The sequence below is a fragment of the Trematomus bernacchii genome, unplaced genomic scaffold, assembly GCF_902827165.1.
Source record: "Trematomus bernacchii unplaced genomic scaffold, fTreBer1.1, whole genome shotgun sequence".
NCBI lineage: Eukaryota > Metazoa > Chordata > Actinopteri > Perciformes > Nototheniidae > Trematomus > Trematomus bernacchii.
Window position 1 is genome coordinate 7351652 of NW_022987648.1, and position 24144 is coordinate 7375795.

Sequence of the window (24144 nt, forward strand, 5' to 3'; positions counted from 1 at the left end):
ACAACACAGTGTTAGGAGCATAGGGCTCTATTCACTAACCCTCTGAGTCATCCCCTCTCACAGCAACACTCTCTCACATGGCACAGGCATGGTGGGGTCTCTGTGCTTTCATATAAACAGGCAGAGACAACACCTGAATCACCATGGGGCCCCTGACCTCCAGCAGCCCAATCCATATGAATTTGTAATCGTGAATTAATTCACACTTTGATGGTTATGCTTATTGCAGGCCAGATGGTCTTCTAATATCTATGATTCAGCTATTAGTTAACCATCAAAGCCTTAAGAACTGTATATATGGGTCTTAGGGTTGATTTTATTTAATGTCTTGAACAAGATACTAATGTAAAGTTAATTTAGAGCAGAAACAACTCTTCCTGTCTGCTGTATTCTCTTTTCAAAGAAGCTCCGTCCATGTTAAAAGTGTTACAGATACATTTGATGCAAGGGGTCAGCTCCAAATTTAGAAACATTTGAATATTAATTAAATAATTTTAATCCAGCTGGTGTCCTCTATTATATGACCAGCAATATGCTCATTTCATGCCTGGCAGTTGGCCGCTATATTTGGAAAGTGGTACAACACAAACGTTTGTGTGTTAGTTTAACTAGTCGACAGTAAACCATTCCACCAGGTATATTAAACTGCAGGTAACCATAGCAACATACTGCCGAGTAATGTGCAATTCATGCTACGAAACCAGTAAACACTCCCTGGCGAAATGGACGTAGAGTAATAAAAGGGTAAACTAACAACAAACCTTTAAAGCTGCATAATTATAGTTTTATATCAACCAATAACAAAGGATTCAAAGACGGTGTTTACTGTGCTCATAGTAACAAACCAACATACAATTAAAACCCAACTCTACGGAGCGTTTTAGCATCTTCAAGCTTAATTGTTTTAGTTTTATGGCCCACAGTTTCATTTCATTCTCATTTCTCTAATCAACTTGTTTCCAGCCACAGCCAGCAGCTGTTCACAGGGAAAATGGCCTGATGAACCTACTGTACGCTGCCAACCCAACCCCAGAGGAACGATAGACAAAGTTAGCTAATAGCTTTTGAACAAAGTGCACCAATGGGCTGTGAATGAGTCACATATTGGATGAACATATAACAACGTATACAACACGGTAGCAGCAGAAAACTGACAAATGATCATGTTACAAAATTCTTCCGACAAAAGCTATAAAAAATAACTGCCTAATTACTGTATACATTCAGAATCTACATTAGTATTCATCTTCAGCTCTGCTCCACCGAATCCAATATCTTGCTCTCTAGTTGCATAATGCTAAGTTACCATCAAATGCTAGCTTGGTTAGCAATGTTCATGTGTATGTCTTTTCAATTTTTAACTGTGATATTAATTTGGAAAGCAAAAATCAGGTTCAAAAGAAGGACGATTATTACTGAGGTTATAAATCAAGAAGTCGGGTCATTTTTTTCATTGACTTCTAAACAATTTAGAATTAGCAACAAGTTGAGTGGCCATTAAAAAGAATGCAGCTTTAAGACATTCCTGCATTAGCTTAATTGATCAGGTTCCCACTTGGTACCTTTACTGTGACCATGAGCCCATGCAGACAACAGTTTTCAGAACAGAACCTGATTGTATAACAGCCTACCTGTTGCGAGCTCCTTCCTCTCCATGCACCTCCTCCTTCTGTTCAAGAACAGTAATTCCTCCATTATGAACCTCCCCCTTAATCACAGCAGGGGCAGCTTTCCTTGATAATGGATGTTCTTCATTTTCTGTGTGGAAGGTATTGGGCGGATGGGGTTCCTCCAAGTCATCTTGTCTCCCCAAACTAAACTGAGAGGAAGAGGAAGATCAGTGAGAGGGGAGGAACATGCTTGGACATACCTAGTTCAAGCGGGGAGTTGAGAAACGTTACATTGTACAGGTCCCATGGTTCCTCAGTCCTATGTTACCTGTGGTTGGATATCCGGTCTCTCTTTGGAGGCGGACCCTGCCTGTCTGTCCGTCTCAGAATCGGCCTCTTCCTCATCTACCTCTTGGATGGTGGGCGTTTCTTCGGAGGGGGGGAGAGAGGTCCTTCTTTTTTTCCGTTTCTTTTTGTGCCGTCTTTCCATGCTGTGCACCCTCTTGCGTAAACGCTGGGCCAGGGGTAGGTGGGTGGATAAGGGGTGGTGCGTATGGGGAAATGTGTGTCTGTGATCTGTCAAAATGAAGAATCAGATACAAATACATCACAGTAAATGTTAAGTCTACTGAATTTGTAGAGGTACTTGTACTTTGCTTGAGTATTTCAATGTTTTGCTTCTTCTACTCCACAACAATTCAGAGGTAAATGGTGTACCGTTACTCCACTACATATATTGAATACCTTTAGTAACTTTGCAGATCTGGATTAAGGATGGGAAATAGAATCAACAAAAAACAAATTGATAAAATCAATGCATCAATAATTGTAATCAAAACATATCATACATATTGTTCTGAAATGAACCAATCTGCAGAATGACTACTTTTACTTTTGGTACTTTGAGTATATTTTGATGCTAATACCTTTGCACTTTTATTTGAGTAACTTTTTGAATGCTGGGCTTTTACTTGTAACAGAGTATTCCTACACTCTGGTACTTCTTCTTTTACTCAAGTACAAGATCTGAGTACTTCTCCAACCGCTGGTCTGGATGTAACAAAAGAAAATAACTTACACCCAGGAGACCGGAGTTTACGTCTCATGTGAAACCAATAGTCAAGTTGTGTATAGTTTTGTGCATAACTTAAACTAAGTAGAACTGTATAGTATAGTATATTTGTCTAATATCTAGTCAGAATATGTCTTTACAATTGATATAAGACATAATAACTTAAGAAGTAACAATGCAGTGAGATATACGGTCTTGTTTTTAGACAATGCATCTTAAGTATCTTCAAGACTCTTCTAAACATCTTAGTTGTATCTCAGATGAAACCATTTTTTTTAAGCTGCTGTGATATTTGTAAAAGATGGATCATCTTGTTCTAAGAAATAAATTGTATTAATCTTGTTTTTATTTTGTAATAACATTTCCTGATTCTGGTAAATATAGTTCAAAATATGTTTTCCAAGCTAATTACAAGATCTCATTTATCTAAATATCCCATCTTATTTCAACAAATCGTACTCAGCAAGTGTTCACTACACAGCTATTACAAGCACCTTGTTTTTATTATTATTTGACTTGATTTTGGAGCAAAACATTTTCGAACATAATGAGCTTAACCACATAACAAACATATACTAATTTTAAACCAAATCATAATCTTTGCCTAACCCTAGGAGGTTTATGTTGTTATGTTGCCTTAACCACACCAGGTTTTTCCCTGTCAACACAGAGGTTTATTTACAAAAGACAAGTATTTTATGAGTTGGGAGTTAGACTGCGTTAGTGCTTTGCTTTTTAATGCATGTGACATCTAGCTGAACAAAGTATGGGAGAAGTATATAGTATATATTTCTATGAACAGCCGGCACATCATTGTTTTTTTGTGCTTCTGATATGAAACACAGTTGACACTGCAAATAGTAATGATCTCTCCTGAGGCTGACAGCAGCATTATCAGGGGAGGTTATTATTCTGAGCTTTATCTCACAGCCTGTCACTCATCTACAGGGTTTCCACCAAACCCTGTGGATATGAGATGTAAACGGCTGAAACATTTATAAAAAATATGAAATATAAAATAATGATACAATATAAAAAATGTGAGGGCAAATATTACTAACAAATATATTGGAAGAAAATCATTCTTACGCAGGTAGCTTGCTTTCTGATTGTAATGTGGATTAATACTCATCACTGGGTTACAGAGCACTTGATGAGTTATTGTGCAGTTGTAGGTATAATGAGTATATAGTATTTGTACACAGTACATGGTAGCTCTGCTTACATTCAAAGTCTTTCTCGGTGTAGTTCCGGCCCATCCTGTCTCCGCTGGTGGAAGCAGAGTCACTGAGGATGTCTGCAAAGCGCTCCACAGACAGAGCTTTCTCCCAGTTCTCCTCCTCCTCTTCCTCCACTGATCCTTCATCATCTTCCACCTCCACCTTCACCTGGAGGATGGAGACAAAGAGTAAAAGGTGAAGTCTATGAAAGGGGCCCTACCATGCTTTATGTGTTTTTTCCCTTTCCTGTAGTGTTCTATAGGTTTCTGTGCGTTTCTGTGCACTCCAGAGGGAGTTTCTCTCCCACACACTCCCCCGACTGAAATGGCTCCATTTAACTTGTTTGTTTACATCTGTAACATAGTGACAACACTATATAACACTATGTAGCGCTCCAACACCTTGTATGTGATAGGCTAAGGGGGGGGGATATCTCTAAGTGGTTGACCAATCACAACAGAGACGGCCAGCTAACCAATCAGAGCAGACTGGGCTCTGGTTTCAGACAGAGGGTGAAAAGAGGTGCTGCAGTCTGAGAAAAACAAAGAGCTTGTTGAACATTAAAGCATGGAGACATGTCACAGTCGAGGCACAAAATACAAATATGAACCTGAACATCAGCGTAATATGTCACCTTTAAAAGGTGAATTATTTAAAGAGAGTGCTTGAAGGTACAGTAGTACTAATCAAGATGAATATAAAACAAACAAATGAGGGGAGTTCCATCACTTATTCTACAATATGTTTGTATTATTTGAAAGACACTGCATGCAAGTAGTTAAAATTGTGGATTTGGGATGGCAAAAACACTAAACGGGTGCCCGTATTGTGCCACAACCCAACACAGATGGCCACGATCCTGTTTTTTGCTTTTGTTTCTCATAGAAAAACCTCAAAACTGTATTGTGCAGTAATTCTGTTTCAGCACAACAGGCACATAGTGTTTGTACATCCTTCACTTCATGTATAGAGGACAATAAATCAATACAACAAAGTGCTAAGCAGCAAATAGCTAATGCACTTGACAGGCCCTGGAGACTATGGAGGCTGAAGAGGAGGGAGGGTCCTTCCAGAGCCGCTTGGGGCTTCTGATAGGTCAAATCAGCGGGACAGGCCTCTCCCTATGCTTCAGATTGGTGCTGGCAAGGTAAGCGCTCTGGCTCTGTGGTGTCCGATTTCTCTGAGCCATGGCTCCATTACCCCCTAATTACCAGTGGGATGAAGGGACAGGATGCGTTTAATGATCGGAGCTACCTATCCACACAAAGCCGAGGCAGATGAAGCCAGACAGAATACAAAAGGGAGAATTTTAAATTGAGTGAGCAGTAAAAGCCTTGTTTTCACTCGACAGACAGCTCAATTTTGCTGAAGGTGTTCTATATTCCCGAGATCCAGTTTAATTTCAACATCTCTTAACATCCTCCCCACATTACTTTGCTCTGGTAGTCCCTGTGTTTCAGTGTAAGACTATGAATGTAATAGTCCTAATGTAATGCATGAGGGAATATTTCTGTGAGCTGTGGCAGGTATTACAGTCAAGGGATTTGTTCTAAACCTGCTTTTGGTTTTCACTAGCTCTATTGGTGCAGATGACTCTTTCATGTCTGCTTTGAAGTCAGCGGGGGTGCAAGGACACAGGAGGAGGTCAACCCAAGCCCAGGTGGCCGAGGTACTGTGTCAGTAAGATTAGGAGGATGGACAATGGGAAAACAACGATTCAAATATAGTACAGTTATCTATAGTAGCAGCAAAAGGAAATACGATATTTAGCTATGGTAACACGGTTTGGTTGCTAACAAAATCGAATTTCCCCTGGGATAAATAAAGTATTCTGATAATGTTTTTGTTTCTTTGTGTATCAACCTAATTCAAACAGGGTCTTTTTCAGCGCTGCCTTTGGTTTAAACACCAGAGAGTACATGTTGAAACCCCATGTCGTCAGCCCAATTCCTCAAATTGATTGGACTCATTCCCTTATGTCCTTGAGGTGAAGATGAGTTAACAGAGGAGAAATAATTGTATTTTCTGCTTCACAGTGTTTTTAAAGCCACCTTGTGAATTGTTGGGGGGGTTAATCTCTCAGTTAACTTTTACCTGACGAGTTTATGGTCTCAATTGCTCCGGACTTTTTTAATACAGCATGATGTTGATTTTGTAAATGATGGTCCAATTACAGTATAGTAGACATTAAAGGTCACCTATTATGCAAAATGCACTTGTTGATGTCTTATATGTGTCAGTGTCCCCGGTGTGTAAGGAGACTCACAAAGTTTCAGAAAATACAACCCTCTCTCTTTTCCTCCTTACCCACATCTCTAAAAATGGGGATACAACTGAGCTGATCCAGATTTGCTGCAGTCATGACGACATTACTAAAATGTGGGCTGGCTCTACATTGAACCTCTGGCAACGTTCCACCCATGTCCCAACCTATCGCCCCCATGTACAGTCGCTAGCTGAATCCCCGCACTCAGCTGTGTTTCTGTGTATTCAGCAGGATGTCTAAGGGAGGGACTTAGAGTAAAGTTGTTATATATATAATACATATAATGGAACTGTTCTCACGATAAACACTGAATAAAGAACATGTCACGCTATGTGCTGTATCAGAAACAATGCGCAACCTGTTTTGGAAATAATATGGTCTGTGTTTACATTATACATGGCCAGCAGCAGCTCTGCAACATGAGGGCCAGACCCAGAATTAGCACTTTTGTAACAGGGTTACGGTGATGTCCTGATGACTACAGTCTACTTTTAACTAACGTTTGTGTTACGCATAGGAACATTACCTCTAAATCAAGCCTTGGGCTATTCAAGCAACTCAAACTATTTATATTGCAAATATAATAGTTGTATTAAACATGGAAATATTGACTACTGTCAAAATCTGCTTTGCTGTTTTTGTATGATTAGTCGTTCCACAGAAAGTGAATTGCAGCTAAGAATGTATTTATCCTTAAAAGCTATTTTAACCACAAAAGCAACACATTTACTGGTTTCTACTCCTCAAATATGAATATTAGCTGTTATTATTAGTAATAATAATATTAGTTTTCTTCATCTTTTTCAATAATAAACTAAATGTTTAAGTATTGGTTGGACAAAACGGCATGGGGAGACCTCACCTGGGACTCTCTCTGACATCTTTTCATCCTTCTAAATGAGTGGATCTCTTGTCATGATGTATAAACCAATTGGTACACAAAACATTTATTTAATACATTTTCAGTCTGATGTGTTGAATGCCACAAATAATATATTAATATTGTCATAATGAATGCTGGATAAGGGCTCTCCTCTCACTATGTTTACTCTGTGGGTTACCATCAAACACAATGATATTTAATGCATAACAGCTCAATTACTGTGGCTGGGTTGGCCACTTATCAATTATGAGGAGTGGAGGCTTCAGAGTGATCATTCTGAGCCACTGTTGGGTTAAAAACATGCTGCCCAACCTTTTATCATGAACAGCCCAATTTCTAAAGCCACATCAATATTTCATATTTAATGGAATGCTGAGCCAGAGAGCAGTATTGAAATATTCATCAGCTGCTGACTCATATGATGGAGGGTGTGTGTGTGTGTGTGTGTGTGTGTGTGTGTGTGTGTGTGTGTGTGTGTGTGTGTGTGTGTGTGTGTGTGTGTGTGTGTGTGTGTGTGTGTGTGTGTGTGTGTGTGCCTTGTTTGTACAGTAGTGATCAGTAATGAACCGTATTTAAGGATTTATCTATAAGACTAAAGATGTGTCAGGATGGGTATGGGGATTAAATGCAATGATTGTATGTACTGTATACCAATTCCATTATCGATTCCTCTTATCAGTCAGAATCTTGATCGATTCCCTTATTTACTCCTGTTGACTGGAACAACAGAACATACAGCTCAGGCTTTTTACTTCATTTTTACTTTTTTGTATTATTTTGTGTGGTTATTGGCCATTCAACACATAATTCAAATGAAGAGTAAATCAATTATTTTATTTTTCTATTTTCAGGGTTCTTACACCTTTTCCAAAGTCAAATTCAAGCACTTTTCAAGCATTTTCAAGGTGCATTTTCAAGCTTTTCAAACATTTTACAGCTGTTGTAAATTACATATTTATACACATACTTATACTCAAATGATTATTTCCCTACCTCACATTAAATCAGATGTTATTTATGCTATAAACAACCAAGGACTTGGACAACCAAGGACTGTTGACCTCTGGGTGAGTGCTGCTTCCTACCTTCACTGGACTAACAATGGCTAATCCCAAACTGTACTGCTTTTTCCTTGCGTTATTCGCCACCTCCCTACCCCCTCCTGCGCATAACAAATGCGAACCGCCACTACTATCATGTGTGATTATGAGGTCTCTACACAAGATGATTACGTTACATTCCACTGTCAATGTGTGCACAAAACAAACTAAGCATTGACTCACTGTTAACTCTTGGCCGTGCTCTGATTGTATTACTACTGATGATATCGGGCAATGTGCATGTTCATCCTGGACCTTCTATTGTATGTAGCCCTAGTTCTGACCTGTGCCCTGATGTCAATCTTTGTCACAATGATCTGAGTTTCCCTGACTTCTGCTCTCGTAAAGCTTTAGGTTGTTCACAGCTCAAATCCGGAGGTACTTGTCATCAGGCCGGAGCGGAGCTGTTTTATGTAAAAGCGAAGCAATTAAGCGCGCTCCGACTTCTTTATTTTCTTTTAATCTAAAAAGCGAAATTCAAGCACGAACCCTGAAAATACTAATGCCAATATTTTTTTGGCCGCAAATATTTAAAGTAGCAAAACCCTCCATCATTGATCTATATACATGTCTGAGTGAGTGAGTGAGTGAGTGTGAGAGAGAGAGAGAGAGAGAGAGAGAGAGAGAGATAGAGAGATATAGATAGATTGATTTGCATAAGAACTGGTAAGATAGCAGGGTTTCCCACACATACTTTACTTGGGCGGGCCGCCCGGGTATATTAACGGCCGCCAAAGTATAATTCGCGGGCCATTTAGGTTTCATTTTTTTAATCCGTCCGCGACCACGACGGCATCTGCGATCCCTCGCTCTACCCGGGCTATCGCGTGAAGGGTCTGCTTTATGTGCTCCACACAGTAACCCTGCTGCGAGGCTCCGGCAAACAGTTCATGAGCGTGCTCACGAGCGCACCTCCCCCCCCCCTGTTCATAAAGTCAAGTACCCCTCAAAAGGTCCGGTTTATTTCATTTTAAGGATGCGCACCAAGCAACATCTCCAGGTGCTCCTTTGAGAACCAGGGCAAAAAAGTTATGTGCACCCCTGTCTATATCGCCTCGTTCACACATTAAATCAACCATACAAATACAACTACAGATTATATAAGCATTTTGTTCAAATGCGATTTAAAATGCTCTCAAGTTTTACACCTCTTATGAAATATAGACTACATTTATTACGGAGTTTATGTCCAACAGACTCACAGATCGTTGGCTACTGAGAGATATGCAACCTACACCGCATGTAGTACGACACAAACCTCCGCTGTGGATTTTCAAAACAAAATACAGTAAAACTATAGTCGCAGGCCCAAGTTTAACTCTCTGAGGTCTAAGCTTTTTTTGTAAAAATGCTATTAAAACATGAACCTTGGTGACCATCGGGCTGGCCTGCATGGTCTGCCTACAACACAAAAATAAAAAAACGTTTTTGCAGCCCCAACAACAGCCTCTGATCATCAGCAGACTTCATGCAATGCTTCATTGGATGCATATTTAATAATCTCTATCTCACTCCTAACACATCTAAATCTACTTCCAGCATGGATAAATGTTCATAAAAGACATCCATTGTTTGTTTTATATACGCTTCATAAAATAAAATAAAAAAAACATCGTTTTTCTAGAACAGATCGCCTGAAAATGGTACAAACAAGCGACATGTGTGACGAAGGTGTTGCGCTGGGCTATATCATGCAATCGAAAGTCAAACTGAAGCTCACTCCATTGCGGAGAGATTCCCGCGAGAGTGCGGAAAACTTAAATAAATAAATGTATTTCAAATGTGAAATGATACCAATATACTCACGGACCACTAGGGGGCGCTCACGGACCACCAGTGGTCCGCGGACCACACTTTGAGAAGCACTGCAATACACTATACACTTCCTTTTTACTCGAAAGTCTGAACTAAGATAGAAGAGAGTTTCACATTTTGTTGCAATGTCAAATTTGTTACAATGTCACCATTCATTTAGGCTGCCTTTACACAGGAACGTTTGTGTTTACGCACCGTATGCGTTTTCAAAAAAGTCTTCCGTTCACACGCATTCGATTCATTTAACGTGTCTGTTCACATGAGACCGCTCGACCCGCTGGAGTACATATGCCAGGCCTGTAAGTGGCGCTGCTGCCGCCACAAAATACACCAAAAGCAGCGAAGAAGACCCCGGAGCATGGTTGCCATGGTTGCCTTCTGTTTATGCCCCGCGGTGGATTTAGCAACATCATGTAATTCTCCATGTCCACTTGTTGCTGATGGTTGTGGTAGAGGAGCTGTAGATTTTGTACTAACATCTGTAGCATGGTCAGTAGCAGTAGCACTAGCAGTAGCTACTGACAGTAGCTACTGACCATGCTACAGCAGTGAGCAGCAGAGGTGGGGAGAGGCGGGGCTATGGCTTCATCTATCGGGAAATGAGCGTATAGAGGCGATTACACGGAGCCGTTTGACCCCCCAGAGCGTTCCGTTTGCAGATCTATCCACCTTGGGACCCGTTATCGTTTGCGGGGTCCGTTTCTATCGTTTTGTTTTACGGCCTCGTGTAAATGATAGGGCTATACGCAAGAGAAACTATGCGAATACAACCCGTTTTGTTCCCGTGTAAATGGGGTCTTAGTTAGTTTTGGTTTTGCAGAGCAATGATGCAAACACACTACATGACATTCCTACATCCTCTAGTCTAGTCATCACCTCAATGAAGTTGTGTCTCCAAATTCTTGACATATATGTTTTCACACTCATCAAATCATATCTCTTATTTTGTAAGTACAGTATGACAGGGCTCTTACAATACTCAAATTGAAATTTAGGATGAAAAGATTATGTAATCAGTGTGTTTGCCTCTGCAGAGTTCACTGCTTTCAGTTGCTTCCTGCTCTTTTTATTTGGCAGTTCTTAAAATCGCTTCCCACTCGCTTCATCTCAGCCTTTTTTGACTGAAGGAGCTGGCATGCTTCCCAGACAAATCCCAACTAACATATACATCAGCATCTTTCACTGAACAGATGATGTTTATGAGCAATTATTTTAACATGTTTGCCTTATTAGTAAAACTCATTTTGCCTATATCTAAGCTGCAATACAGAGCACATTTACCAATTTTCACACTTCAAGGTTTTTTATTTTATATAAATTACTCTAATGCAAATTGTAATATTTAACCATCAAACCATCAAAATACAATACCTACTGTATAGTTTCAAATAAAGCACATCTTCATCTTAAGACAGGCAAGCGAGAATCAAACCCACCACCACCCATGAGAGGATCTCTTTAAAAACATCAGCTGTTTCTGTGGCAACCCACACTCAGCTGGGCCACATTAGTTTGCTTTAATATCCCACACATATAGCCAAGCATTCAGCCTATTATTTTGTTCAAACCAGCACCACAATATGCTATGCACACACTAAATGGCATGGTCCCCACTGAGCATAATGACACCTACTCAGTCGGTAGAGCTATTTCTCCATAAGAACACAGGCTAATCTGTTTCACTTGAACAACAGCTAGAAAGCATTCTGGTGTGCAGGACCCAAGCAATTTCCATCGAGCAATCTGTGACTCATCCCTGTTGAGATGGTGGAGAACCAATTCAGTCTTGATGGCATGTTAGCGCTTGTTTTATTGAAGATACTTATTATACTTCATTTGGAAACATTAACACGAGAAACACTTCTCTTGAGTAGCGTGTCAACTGATTGTCTCCTTAGCGACCAAGCTAATTCGATTTTTAAATGACAAGCAAGGTCTGAGTCTACGGTAACTGACAAATACTAGCATGTGCCTAGCTGGCTAGCATGTTAGCAGTTACATATTTATCACATGGATCCATTGTGTTGTGGCACTTGCAATAGTTGTAGATGGTCCTTTTAAAAGAAAAAAAACAGGCGGATAGTTTGCAGATTGCAGGACCATGTGCAGGATTTAGATAGATAGTGAGTCCTCTTCCATAGAGTCCACCATGTTGCACATCCATGTTCTACAATAGCAATGAACAAAAAAGCCAAACTGACTTTCAAGAAGACCCTTCTTGATTTTACTCTTCGCTGAAGGCCACAATAAGGTTCTTTAAACGCTTGTAACAGGAGTGGTGAGCCAAGCAGTATCCAGTTGGTTGCAATCTGCCATCTCACCACTGGATGCCAGTAAATCCCATAAAATGTTCTTAAATGTTAGGAGTCAACCTCTAGTTTTAGTACTGTTACAACAAAAGCAAAGGAAAAAGGTAGGTGATGTTGTATAAACAGCAAAAGTATAAGGAAGAGAGCAGGTTGGATAAATGGAAGAAACAGACAGAGGACTTTCCCCCTGCTGACCAGTATGTCCCCTGGAAAGCCAAAAGTCCACTTATTTTGACCTATGTGCTTAAATGATCTTATATTTAACTTACGTCACATACGAAATGTATTTCACTTATTTCGTTACCTAAGTGAAAAGACATACATACTTGGTTCATTTCAAACAATTACCTTTTCAGATAGTGTTGTTTAAATTCACAAAGTTAAATCAATCAATCAAATCAACGATAAACTCATGTTTAAAAACTGTGATAGTTTCATGACATGCTGGTATTCTCCAACGCTCATAAATGTTGTTTTGGGAGTCATTGCAAACAACCCATTGGTGGGTAGAAGGGAGGAGAATATGTTGCATAGTTGGTTTAACACTTTCTTAGAAAACTCTATTTCCCATTGTCGATCCATGTCAGAATAATGCTAAAACAAAGGCAGAGCTGACTTTTGTTCAATCTGTGTTTTTTTTACAGTCTTTCACCAGTATTATAAAAGTGCCATTTACAGCGAACTGCAGCAGGCCCGTTGCTTGACATTCAGGATACACAAACAGTTCAAAGGGCAGCAATGGCCTGAGGGTTAGACAACAGTTACAGAGAAATGACTCTTTTAGAAATATCAAATCCAGATGGGAAAATGCTAAAATAGGGAAACAGGAAACGCCACATCCAACCAATATTCTTTGTTCCTTCAAATACATTCTTGCTCACTGGCCTTTAATAGACAAGCTAATTGGCAGCTGATTGGTGTGAAAATGTGAAATTGGTGTTTTGGAGATTTTTCAGCTAATAAATATCACAGGCACAGAGCTATCGGTCAACTAGGCTTATGAAGTTATTTTTCTCACTCCACTTCTCAATCTCAAGCTTCCAGACACACTGCCAGCATTAATGTCCCGACTGAAAGGCCACCTACTCTTAATATAAAGGACTCTTTTACTGGCTCACTGAGACTCCATTGTACAGGCTGACATAGTAATGTGGACATCTGCTACACAATTATGTCCAATTCTCTGTCTTCACTTTTTTTTTACAGTAGTTTTTCTCATGCAAAGTAAAACTCTCCTCCAATGCACAGCAATATGCATTTGCATTTACATTTTTATATGACACCTCTAACTTCCCAAAAATGATCTATTTACCCTCCATCACTTTACTTCCCTTCCCTATCTATAATGCAAACCAACACTGCTAGATAAAATGGACAAATTATATAATTTTGATTGCATTCAGTGGATTTGCATATCGTAAATGGCCTTGCAGTAAGAATCCAGTCTCACAAATGCATGGCTGTTAGCTGACAGCATAACCATATTCCTCAATTCTTCTTGAATGTATGTTCCAAGAACATTACAATTTATTTAAATGAACATTGAAAATAACCAGATGTTTCCCCTTCTTTCCATTTTAGTTTTTTGCTAATATATAAGCATAGTACCCAAAATGTCCAGCTGGAGGGATGCTGGACAAGTGCTAGGGATTATTTCTAGCTCAGAACTGACAATCTCCGTGTTAAACAAAAAGGAGGAGCTTTTGGATTGCCTTAGCATCTAACATTTAAAGGTTAAAGATAATTTGACGTTACAAATGTTGGTGGTTACAGATGTGATGAAGTTATAACTGAAAAAAGGTTCATTTTGTAACACTTCATAATGCTAGACACCAAAGTACTGTACGGTTTAATTTGATCTGCTAAGGAGGTTGTGTTTCCGCCACGGTCTGTCAGCAGGACAGGAAAAATGAATGCCCTGATGAAACTTGATGCAAGAACATAGCAAAGGCCAAGGCACAACACATTAGATATTGGAGCAGTTCCGAATCACATAGGAAAAACACTCATCATCTTTCAAATAGCCTTGGCAGAGGTCTTCACTCTCCACTTGCCCTTTGAAGATGTTTTTGTGTATGTTTGCTTGACTTGTGTTTCAATCATTCATATCTTCTGAATTTAAGGTTAACGTAAGAAACACCTTAAAGTTATTCTTACCTGTTGTAGGTTGATCAACACATCTATCTCTTGCACATGACCTCCTGTAGCCATGGGGCCAGGCGTGCAGCCAGTTGGAGAAGAATAGCTCTATTTTGAGGGCAGGGGGCTAAAATAAAAGATTGTTGCGATGGTATCGAGTGCTAATGGTAAGGATTACTTGGGGAAAGATACGACTACACAAACGATTCAAGAGGTAAAGGGCGACAGGACCAGTGTAGGAGTCTGGTGGGGTTAATGCGGTTGGGAGAAGGGAATATGCAGGTGAAAGGTGAAGGGGAAGATGGGGTGCAAAACAGCAGGAAACTGGGGGAGGACAGGGATCAGCCCTTCTTTTTCACGGTTGGGGATCCAGGAAGCCTTTGGGGTGGCATAACCTGCAGGAGAAGGGACAGAAGAGACAGAGTTATAATGGGTGAAATGAGGACGATATGGGCAACTGTTGGATGGTAACCAAGCACACCAATCAGTTAACCTAGGTCTGGGAGCAGGGCACCGCCTTATCCACACCACTATTCACCTGCTAATCTTCTTTTACCTGGTCACCAAATATGGCCCTTGTTTGTCTATTATCCCTACATCCCTACCTACATCCTTCCACCCTGCATCCTCTAACCCAGCGGTTTTCAAAGTGTGAGGCGCGCCTCCCCGGGGGGGCACCAGAGAGCTTCAGGGGAGGCGCAGCGTGAGAACAAAATTACGAGAATTTCAGATAGTTAACTTCAGCTAACTTTATGCGAGCGGCAACATGGATCGATTTTTAGTGAAGTTACCTAAAGTGAAAGAGGAGACAGCGTCTGGCAGAAAACGTCACTTGCCACCTCGCCAAAAAGGCTGTAAAAGTGCTCATTCCCTTCACCTCCACCTACCTGTGTGAGGGCGGGTTTTCCGCATTGACTTTGATCAAAAGCAAGTACCGGTCAAGCAGGGGCGGATCTACCGGGGTGGCATGGGGTGGCAACTGCCACCCTAAAAATAGCCTTGCCACCCCAGCTGCCACCCCAGTTGGCAGCTTTGTTTTGAAATAAAAGTTGTGGCTCATCGGACATTTATGAGAGAAAATCCCTAATGTCCGAGTGCAAGTGAATGCAGCACAAGACGCGAGCCTTGTAACCCCTCCCCCGGCCCTGGCGCAAGCGTGGAAATGTGATTGGCGGCGATTTCATTTGAACGGGACGGCGCAAAACGAGAAGCATTCGGACCCAAGTAGACGGAAGGAATGAGGTATTTGCGGTCTACAATGACAGAGAACTAGAGACTGTCAAGTTTGGCTGTACTCAGCATTGAATCAAAACGCACTAAAGCTTTAGTTTTGATCTTAATAAGTTTGTGAGGCATTTTGCTGAACAAGATGGTAATCGCCACATTCAGCTGTTATAGGCATGCCAACTTGATGCTCTGCTCACGGATGACTCGATGAGCATAAAAAACTGTTAAGATGATGACCTTACGTGTGTAAATATATTTTTTTCTTTGTGGGGGTCTGCCCCCAAAAAACAGTTTTAAGTCCTGAGAAAGTCAAATAAGACGGTGTGTAAAACTACACAGCCCAGCAAAAAGTAACCACTTTGATTTAACTAGGCCAGTAGGTAAGGGCATTCCACTGGATAATAATACCCCTGCATTATAGCAACAACAACAATAATAATAATAATAATAATAATAATAATAATAATAATAATAATAATAATAGCAATAATAATTGGGAGGAGGGGCGCGGCTGTTCTTATGTTCTCTGAGGGGAGGCTCACCTTCCCACACTTTGAAAACCCCTGCTCTAACCCCTTCCTCCTTATATCCCATTGACCCTGCATCCATTTAGCCTTTCATCCCTTCAACTATTTATCCCTACATCCTTTCATCCCTCCCTATTTAGACCTTCCCCCTGCATGCTGTCATCCCTTCCTCTTTATATCCCATTGACCCTTCATACATTTATCCCCTCATCCCTTCCCTCACTACAGCCCATCTACCTCTTTTATCTTCCTCCCTAGATCTATACAATTCCTCATCCTTTCCTCCCTAAATCCCTTCATCCAGCCATCCCTTTCATTACCATATGTCTACTTCCGTACATCTTCTCTTTTCATGTCTCCACTTATCTATTTCTATTCAATCTGATGCATACTTTAGTCTAATCCTAGGTGTTGTCTGGTCAACCTGATCTCACCAGAATGCGTGACTCCACCACGACTCCTTAACACCGCATTGCGTGGTGGAGTCACAAACTTTGTTACATTTACGTGTCTGCACCACGCAAACAACGCCAATGTAAAGTGAATGAGGCTCCTTTGTCGTGGTGCACACACGCATTTCTACAACGTCCAGCAGTGAGCTTTTATTCTATAAAACGTTTTTAAAATCTACTGTATAGCTTGTAGTAACTCACAGGAGGCTTCTTTTATTTTATTTGTATTCATAATAATTTTTATTTTTCGTCAGAATGTATTATGGTGCATTATTCACCAATGTTTGTTCTCAAAAAACAATGCATTGTGTGTAATACAACTGTGATTTTTATTAAATTAGTTCGTTTTTAAGGAAGGCCAGAGCTTCAGCTGTGTCAAAGAGATTGTTCCCTTTAGTTAACGTTATTTAAAAGATAATTATATTCCTATGTGATTAAGTACCCTTTATTGTATTACGGACCCAAAGAGCTGAGCGTCCATTCCCATTGGATAACAGAGCATTTTACACCCGGAAGTAAGTATTCTCCTTACTGTCCATTGATTGTATTTACAGTGATATCTGCACTACTCATCAACTCAAAAACACCAGATTATCCTTGTTAATTACACAACATTGATTGGTTTAAATTGTGTACAATGCTTTTGTATTTTCCCCTTTCGATTCGGAGAAACAAATATGTTTTCGGAGTGTGTGGATGGTAGAAGACACTACACTACCCAGAATCCTCAGCTATTGTTCCGCTTTGCCTCAAGCTCTGTGATTGGTTGACCTCCAACTGCATTCCAATGAAAAAAACGTTTCGTCAAAGATCAAATCATACTTTATTCAGCAGTGCTTGCTTTACTCTTTGAAAGTCATCACATGAATGCATTGTAATGAATGGTTTGGCTGCATTAAACATTACACATCTGTCGTAGTTCTTTATTTATCTACAGAGATCGGGCCTCAGAATGGACCGGAAACTATTCTTTTACCGTTCTATTTTAATTTCACAATAAAGTTAGTAGTAATAATTTGTTTTGATATTATTGTTTTTTATTAACTACTAGACCGCTGGGTCATGTTAAGACCATCTTTTCTGTGTTGCTGTGGGTTTTTTACATCGCTTTTGTGTTACAAATATCAAAACAATAACAGAATATATCCGTCGTAAACTAAACCAGAAACAGCAGTATATTTTATTTTGTTAACACTGTAAACTTGACAGCTTTTTAACCCGCACCTCCTACTGGTTAAAGCACGTTATTACACGTTTAGAGTAATGCAATGCAGGTAGATTGGGTTGCTTTTTAATGACTGTTTTAAAATGCCTTTTTCTTAATGTCTTTCATTTTTGTAAAGCACTTTTGAATGTGTTATATTTGATGAAAACATTTAAATATTAAGAGTACATACTCTTAATATAGTGGGAAAGTGGAAGGTCAATGATATAAATAATATAGAATAGAAAATATCAAGAAGATACTGTAAGTGATCTCTACAATAAAACAGTTTAGTGCCTGATAGGAGGATGTGCAAAACAGACAAACTAATAAGGCTTTATTTAAACATTAAAGAATACTTTAGGTTAAGGTCTTCTTTTAAATAAGAAAAAAGCTTTGGGGGTATCTACAGATATTAGCCTGACAAAGTACTTAACGTCTAATATATTGCATGGTTTGTTTTGGAACTTGACAATCAACTTTCCTTCAATGTTAACTATGTTGAAGCACTTATTTTAACTGATATTATACATATTAATTATACTCTTATAAGATGTATGTAGATAGTACAAGAAATGTGCAGAATATGTTTAATGGTGGAGGTACACAGATATCGATAGATGTCTTGTGATGCACTGTTGATGAACCTGTGACCCAAGTGTTTCATTCATTGCATAACTACACCGTAGTTGTGTATATGATATGTCAATAAACCTTAGAAAATCTTGAAATCTTGAAAGGGATGTGCAAAATAGCCATTATATACAGTTTTTAATTAACTATTAGTAGAGAATAACGAGTAATGAATATGCTTTAGGGATCTGCAGATAAATATTTAGTCTTCTCAAGCACCCACTACCAAATATCTCGCCTGATTGTTGGCTGAATTCACTGAATTTACTCAGGTGTAACTAAAGTCTGATTTAAGGGTTGTTTATATTTCACATCATTAATCCAAATCTGTAAAGTAACTAAAATAAATGTAGTGGAGTAAAAATACCAGGTTAACCTTAAAGAAAGCCCTCAGGATTATAAAAGACCCCCATCACCCCACAAACTGTTCTGTCTGCTGCCATCTGGCAGGCGGTACCGCAGCATCCGGACTAAAACCACCAGACTCAGGGACAGTTTCATCCCACAGGCCATAAGACTATTAAACACCTGAACTTAGAAACAACATCCATAACATTCATCTGGCTGCTACTTAGAAATGATTTATCTAATATATCATAATCCAATCACTTGTATATAGACTCGTATTGCACTATTTCACTTTTTACTATTTTACTATTTTTCTTTTTGTATTTACTTGCACTATTTGTTCTGTGTAGCCTATCTGTTTTATTGTGTTGCACAGTTGGAGGAGCCTGTGACCTAAGGGGGGGGGGGGGTAGGACACGTTCTAAGCACATGGTGTAGTCCCATAGCTGAGGATTCTGGGTAGTGTAGTGCCTTCTGCCATCCACACACTACAAACAAATATTTGTTTCTCCGAATCGAAAGGGGAAAATACAAAAGCATTGTACACAATTTAAACCAATCAATGTTGTGTAATTAACAAGGATAATCTGGTGTTTTTGAGTTGATGAGTAGTGCAGATATCACTGTAAATAAAATCAATGGACAGTAAGGAGAATACTTACTTCCGGGTGTAAAATGCTCTGTTATCCAATGGGAATGGACGCTCAGCTCTTTGGGTCCGTAATACAATAAAGGGTACTTAATCAAATAGGAATATAATTATCTTTTAAATAACGTTAACTAAAGGGAACAATCTCTTTGACACAGCTGAAGCTCTGGCCTTCCTTAAAAACGAACTAATTTAATAAAAATCACAGTTGTATTACACACAATGCATTGTTTTTTGAGAACAAACATTGGTGAATAATGCACCATAATACATTCTGACGAAAAATAAAAATTATTATGAATACAAATAAAATAAAAGAAGCCTCCTGTGAGTTACTACAAGCTATAAAGTAGATTTTAAAAACGTTTTATAGAATAAAAGCTCACTGCTGGACGTTGTAGAAATGCGTGTGTTCACCACGACAAAGGAGCCTCATTCACTTTACATTGGGGTTGTTTGCGTGGTGCAGACACGTAAATGTAGCAAAGTTCGTGACTCCACCACGCAATGCGGTGTTAAGGAGTCGTGGTGGAGTCACGCATTCTGGTGAGACCAGGTTGTGTCTGGTGGTTCTTCTTTTGGTTGAGCAGAAACACGCCTGAGACGGAACCCCCAACATGAGTCTCCCATTGCCTTGACTTAAAGGGGACATATCATGCTATATTTGAACAATATATTGTAGGGCCATACCTATATAAAGTATATAAATATAGTTTTTTTTTCAAAATACCAAACAGATCCTGCATTTTAGCCATGCCTCATTTCGCTCTATTTGCTCTTTCCAGCCCTGTTTTTGCAGGGGGCTGATTCTGTGAGCTGCAGCTGACCACGCCCCCCTGCAGGAGAGGGGAGCGTGCTTTGAGATCAGCTGCTGGGCTGTCAGAAGAGGGGGAGAAAAATAGATCTCCGTCCTCCGTGTTTTATACTTATATATGATTATATAGAGTCATTATTCATTTGTTTCAAAGCTCAATAAATAACAAAGAAGACCATTGACCGGCACTTTTCTAATTTCTAAACTTTAACGGACATGTTGACCGGCGGAAAAAAATCGAACTGAAACTCTACCGCACGGTCCCTTCGTTCCTTGGAAGAGGCGGAGAGGTGGGTGTTTGTCATCTGCTGGTGGACTACCGGAGAGAATTACAGTGCTTGCCTCGACGGGGAGGGATTGCATTGAATTACAGCAGCAGGATGCGCAAACGCTTGCCTCGGGGAGGGGCAGCGGAGAATAAACAGAAGGGCAACCATGGCAACCATGCGCGGGAAGTCTTCTTCGCTGCTTTTGTGGCAAACGACAGCGCCACTTACAGGCCTGGCATATGTACTACAGCGTCTCCAGCGCTTTCGAGCGGCAATGGCCGGCCATGGCCCAACCCCACATTCCCCTGATAGGTGGAGAATTGACCACTAAGCGGAGCACCACTTTTGTGACGTAGAAAATAATTCAAATCTGGATCAGTCTGTATCAGATCCGTTGCAGCCCCGTTTTTAGAGATTTGGGTATGGAGGAAAAGAGAGAGGGTTGTGTTTTCTGACACTTGGTGAATTCCCTGGAACACCGGGGACACATATTCATTTATACAAGACGTACAAAAGTGCATTTTGCATGATAGGTCCCCTTTAAGAACGACCTCCATACCAGCTTGACAGATGTCACCCCTCACCCTTCTTCAACCCTTCCACTTACATTCATCACTGCCTGACATCCAATACTTCCCATAATTACATTTGTAACTGACATTTGTTGTGGCGTGGTCCTTGAATGTACAAACACTGTAAACGATCACTGCATAGTGAGAAATGTATAAAGTGGATACTCATGTTATGCTAAATTCCTGTTTAAATGCTTTACATGTTTTAGTAACATTGTAATTCAAAAGTAATTGACTCGATCATATAATTTACAATCTCCTCAATCTTATACTGTGTCATGGCATTTCACTGGCGCCCCCCACCCACAAAATTGTATTTGTGTTTTATTTTTATAAGGATAGATTCATCTCTTATGATCCACAATGTTCCCTGTGGTGCTTTTATCAGCTGCCATGGTGACCATTCTGCCACACATCCTCAGGAGATTTCTTGCACCAAGGGAACTTCTAAGAATACAGGATGTGACATTTCATCCCATTCCCGAATGTCACTGCTCTTAGGTTTTAGTGCTGTATTCAAACATTTGAAGGACAACATTAAGCAAGCCTCATTATACATATTTCATAGCAATTAGCAATTTACTAGTCTGAATCACTGGATGTAGACTGTGGGAAGAGGCCTGCTATTGGCCGCTTATTTCCCAAGGTATTTCCATGACCTTCCACAATAATTTAATCTGCGTGTTACCGTTTTGCAAGGTCACAGTCCTCTGCTTAGAGAGGCTCAAGACAATGTTGTTTGGTATACTGAAATACAAACAAGCAAGATCATCCACCCCCCCAATCAGAATGATAATACGGGCAGCCAGACTTTAATCCAGTGCTGACAGGCCGGTGAAGATAGGTCTGGTACCTTACTAGCTTTATATTGACTGATTTATAAAGATATTTACATTGTCAATGGTGGTGCCATGAAGATAAAACTACCCTGAAACCTTCCACTTTCTAATTGAATGCGTTTTACTCAACTCAACTTCATTAGTGGAATGCTATTTACTATAATTCTTCGAATCTTTAATTAGTGCGAATGCTGTGCCACAGCATTCCACTATAGTTCTTCAAATCTTTAATCTTATTATTATTATTATTATTTCAACCAATACTTTGGCTCTCAATAACTTCAGCCTACTTTCAGCTACATAAACCATTCAAATATCAAACTATTCAGCCTTTTCAGCACATCATGGGAAACCTTCAACTTTTTCAAAATATGTTATACTTTTTGAAATATTCAGCATATTTAACATGAAACTCAATGGGAGGAACCTTCAAATCCTCTTTTAACTACACCGTGCGCCAAATGCTACTCCTTCCACATACTTTCAGCTATAGACTTCATTCCAACTTTAAAATGGTCACAAGACCTTCAGCTATAAAACTTTTTGAGATATTTAACTTAGTTTGGAGCTTGGTAAAGAGGCCTTCTTCAGATTTTAACATGAGTGTGTATTGCGCAGCTCGTTAAGGCTTAGAGTGCGTGATGTCACAGCTAGAGTGGAGGAGAGCTTGACATTTGCCTTACATTTTCTTTTAAACTGCCATAATTCCCAAACCCTACACTCCTTGGACATAATTGTATGCTTGAATTGTAGGAAAACCTCTCTTACGTTGAAAAATAATAAAAAATTAAGCAAAACAATTAAACAAAATGCCTCTTGAGGGCATGAAGTGACAACAACTTTAAACATGTCTCCATTAAGGCCCATTGTAAATTGCACACCTTTAGTTAATCTGCCAAAAATGCCAAATTATTAACCCAAAATTACACAAACAGCAGACTCAGACGCTCGTCGGGGTCCTGAGATGCTGCACGCATTGACATTTTACCGATATTAGCTACCGTTTTTAAACAAAAGTTAGAAATGTAAGAGGTTTATCTCTCATTCAGAACAATGGAAAGGCTCTCCTTTCACTGCACATCTCCATGGTAACCTTTGATCTCTGGGCTTACACACACAGGTGTTTGTAAACATTCATTCACTACTACTTACATTTAATATCTAACTCCTTCAGCCTACTTTCAGCTACAGAAACCATTCAACTATTACATTATTCAGCTATTTCAGGACATTGAGGCTATACATGTTGTTGTTTATAGCTTTTTTAAACCTTTTCTTTTAAATATTAAGCTTCTTCACTATTTGTCCTACTCTTCCAGTTTAACATTTCACTTTCAAGTGTTCAACAAAGTCATTGCAATGCATTTGAGTTGTAACAATTTTGATTAAAATCATTTCACTTTTCTGCATTTCTCCGCTAAGTTCAGCAACACACTTATTTGGTTTTTGTAGCTAAAGGCAGCTACAGAGACCATTCAACTAATAAAATATTCAGCTTTTTCTGCATTTTCAGCTAAATTCAGCAGAAAATGTTCACAGTTTACAGCATTTGCACGCATTTTCAGCAGGAAATGCATTTTCTAGTTCTCACTTATAAGTCTAATTTGAAAACCACTGCAGCACACACTAGCATAAACAAACAAGAGAAGGCACCTTGGGGCTGCTTAATTATCCCGATGATGCCAAAATAGACACAGTGCTGATTATTTTAGTTTCTCACATGGAAGAAAACAGGTGCCTCTCATCCATGTAAACATGCCAAGGATTGTTGGTCTGCAATTATTCTGGGCAGTGTGAGAGAGGGCAGGCCAGACCATGGCCATTTATCATTGTCATTACCTCCAGTAATGTTCTAGTCACTCAGAGTTAGTGTCCACAGTTTCCATTCTGCAAGGATTGTTGCCCTTTGAACATATGAACAGGCAGCCCGGTCTCCTAAGACATGTGCAACAGAGTGTATTGTGAATAACATTTAAAGAAAACATATTTTCTCATGGATAACGTTTCTTGATGTATCACTAATATGTTTCCAATCGAAGACAGCGGAAGTTTGCGTTTGGAGAAGATTGGGGTGGACGGTTGGGTCAAACAAACACAGGACTTTCAACCCTGTATACAAAAAACAAACCTTTGTATGTAACTTAAATAGCAGATAGTAAACATATATTTTTTATGAAAAACTATAATCTTTGCCAA

The 24144-nt window shown here is 39.6% G+C and overlaps 1 protein-coding gene across 1 annotated transcript in view; it reads right to left on the bottom strand.

Annotated features, from left to right (window-relative positions):
- LOC117485999 (anion exchange protein 3-like) overlaps positions 1–24144 on the bottom strand; it is an 85942-nt gene that overhangs the window by 47683 nt on the left and 14115 nt on the right. Inside the window, 5 exon segments of the mRNA XM_034134717.1 lie at positions 666–668; positions 1632–1819; positions 1939–2186; positions 3908–4070; positions 14433–14809. Of these exon segments, the coding sequence (XP_033990608.1) occupies positions 666–668; positions 1632–1819; positions 1939–2186; positions 3908–4070; positions 14433–14486 (656 nt within the window). The 5' untranslated portion in view covers positions 14487–14809.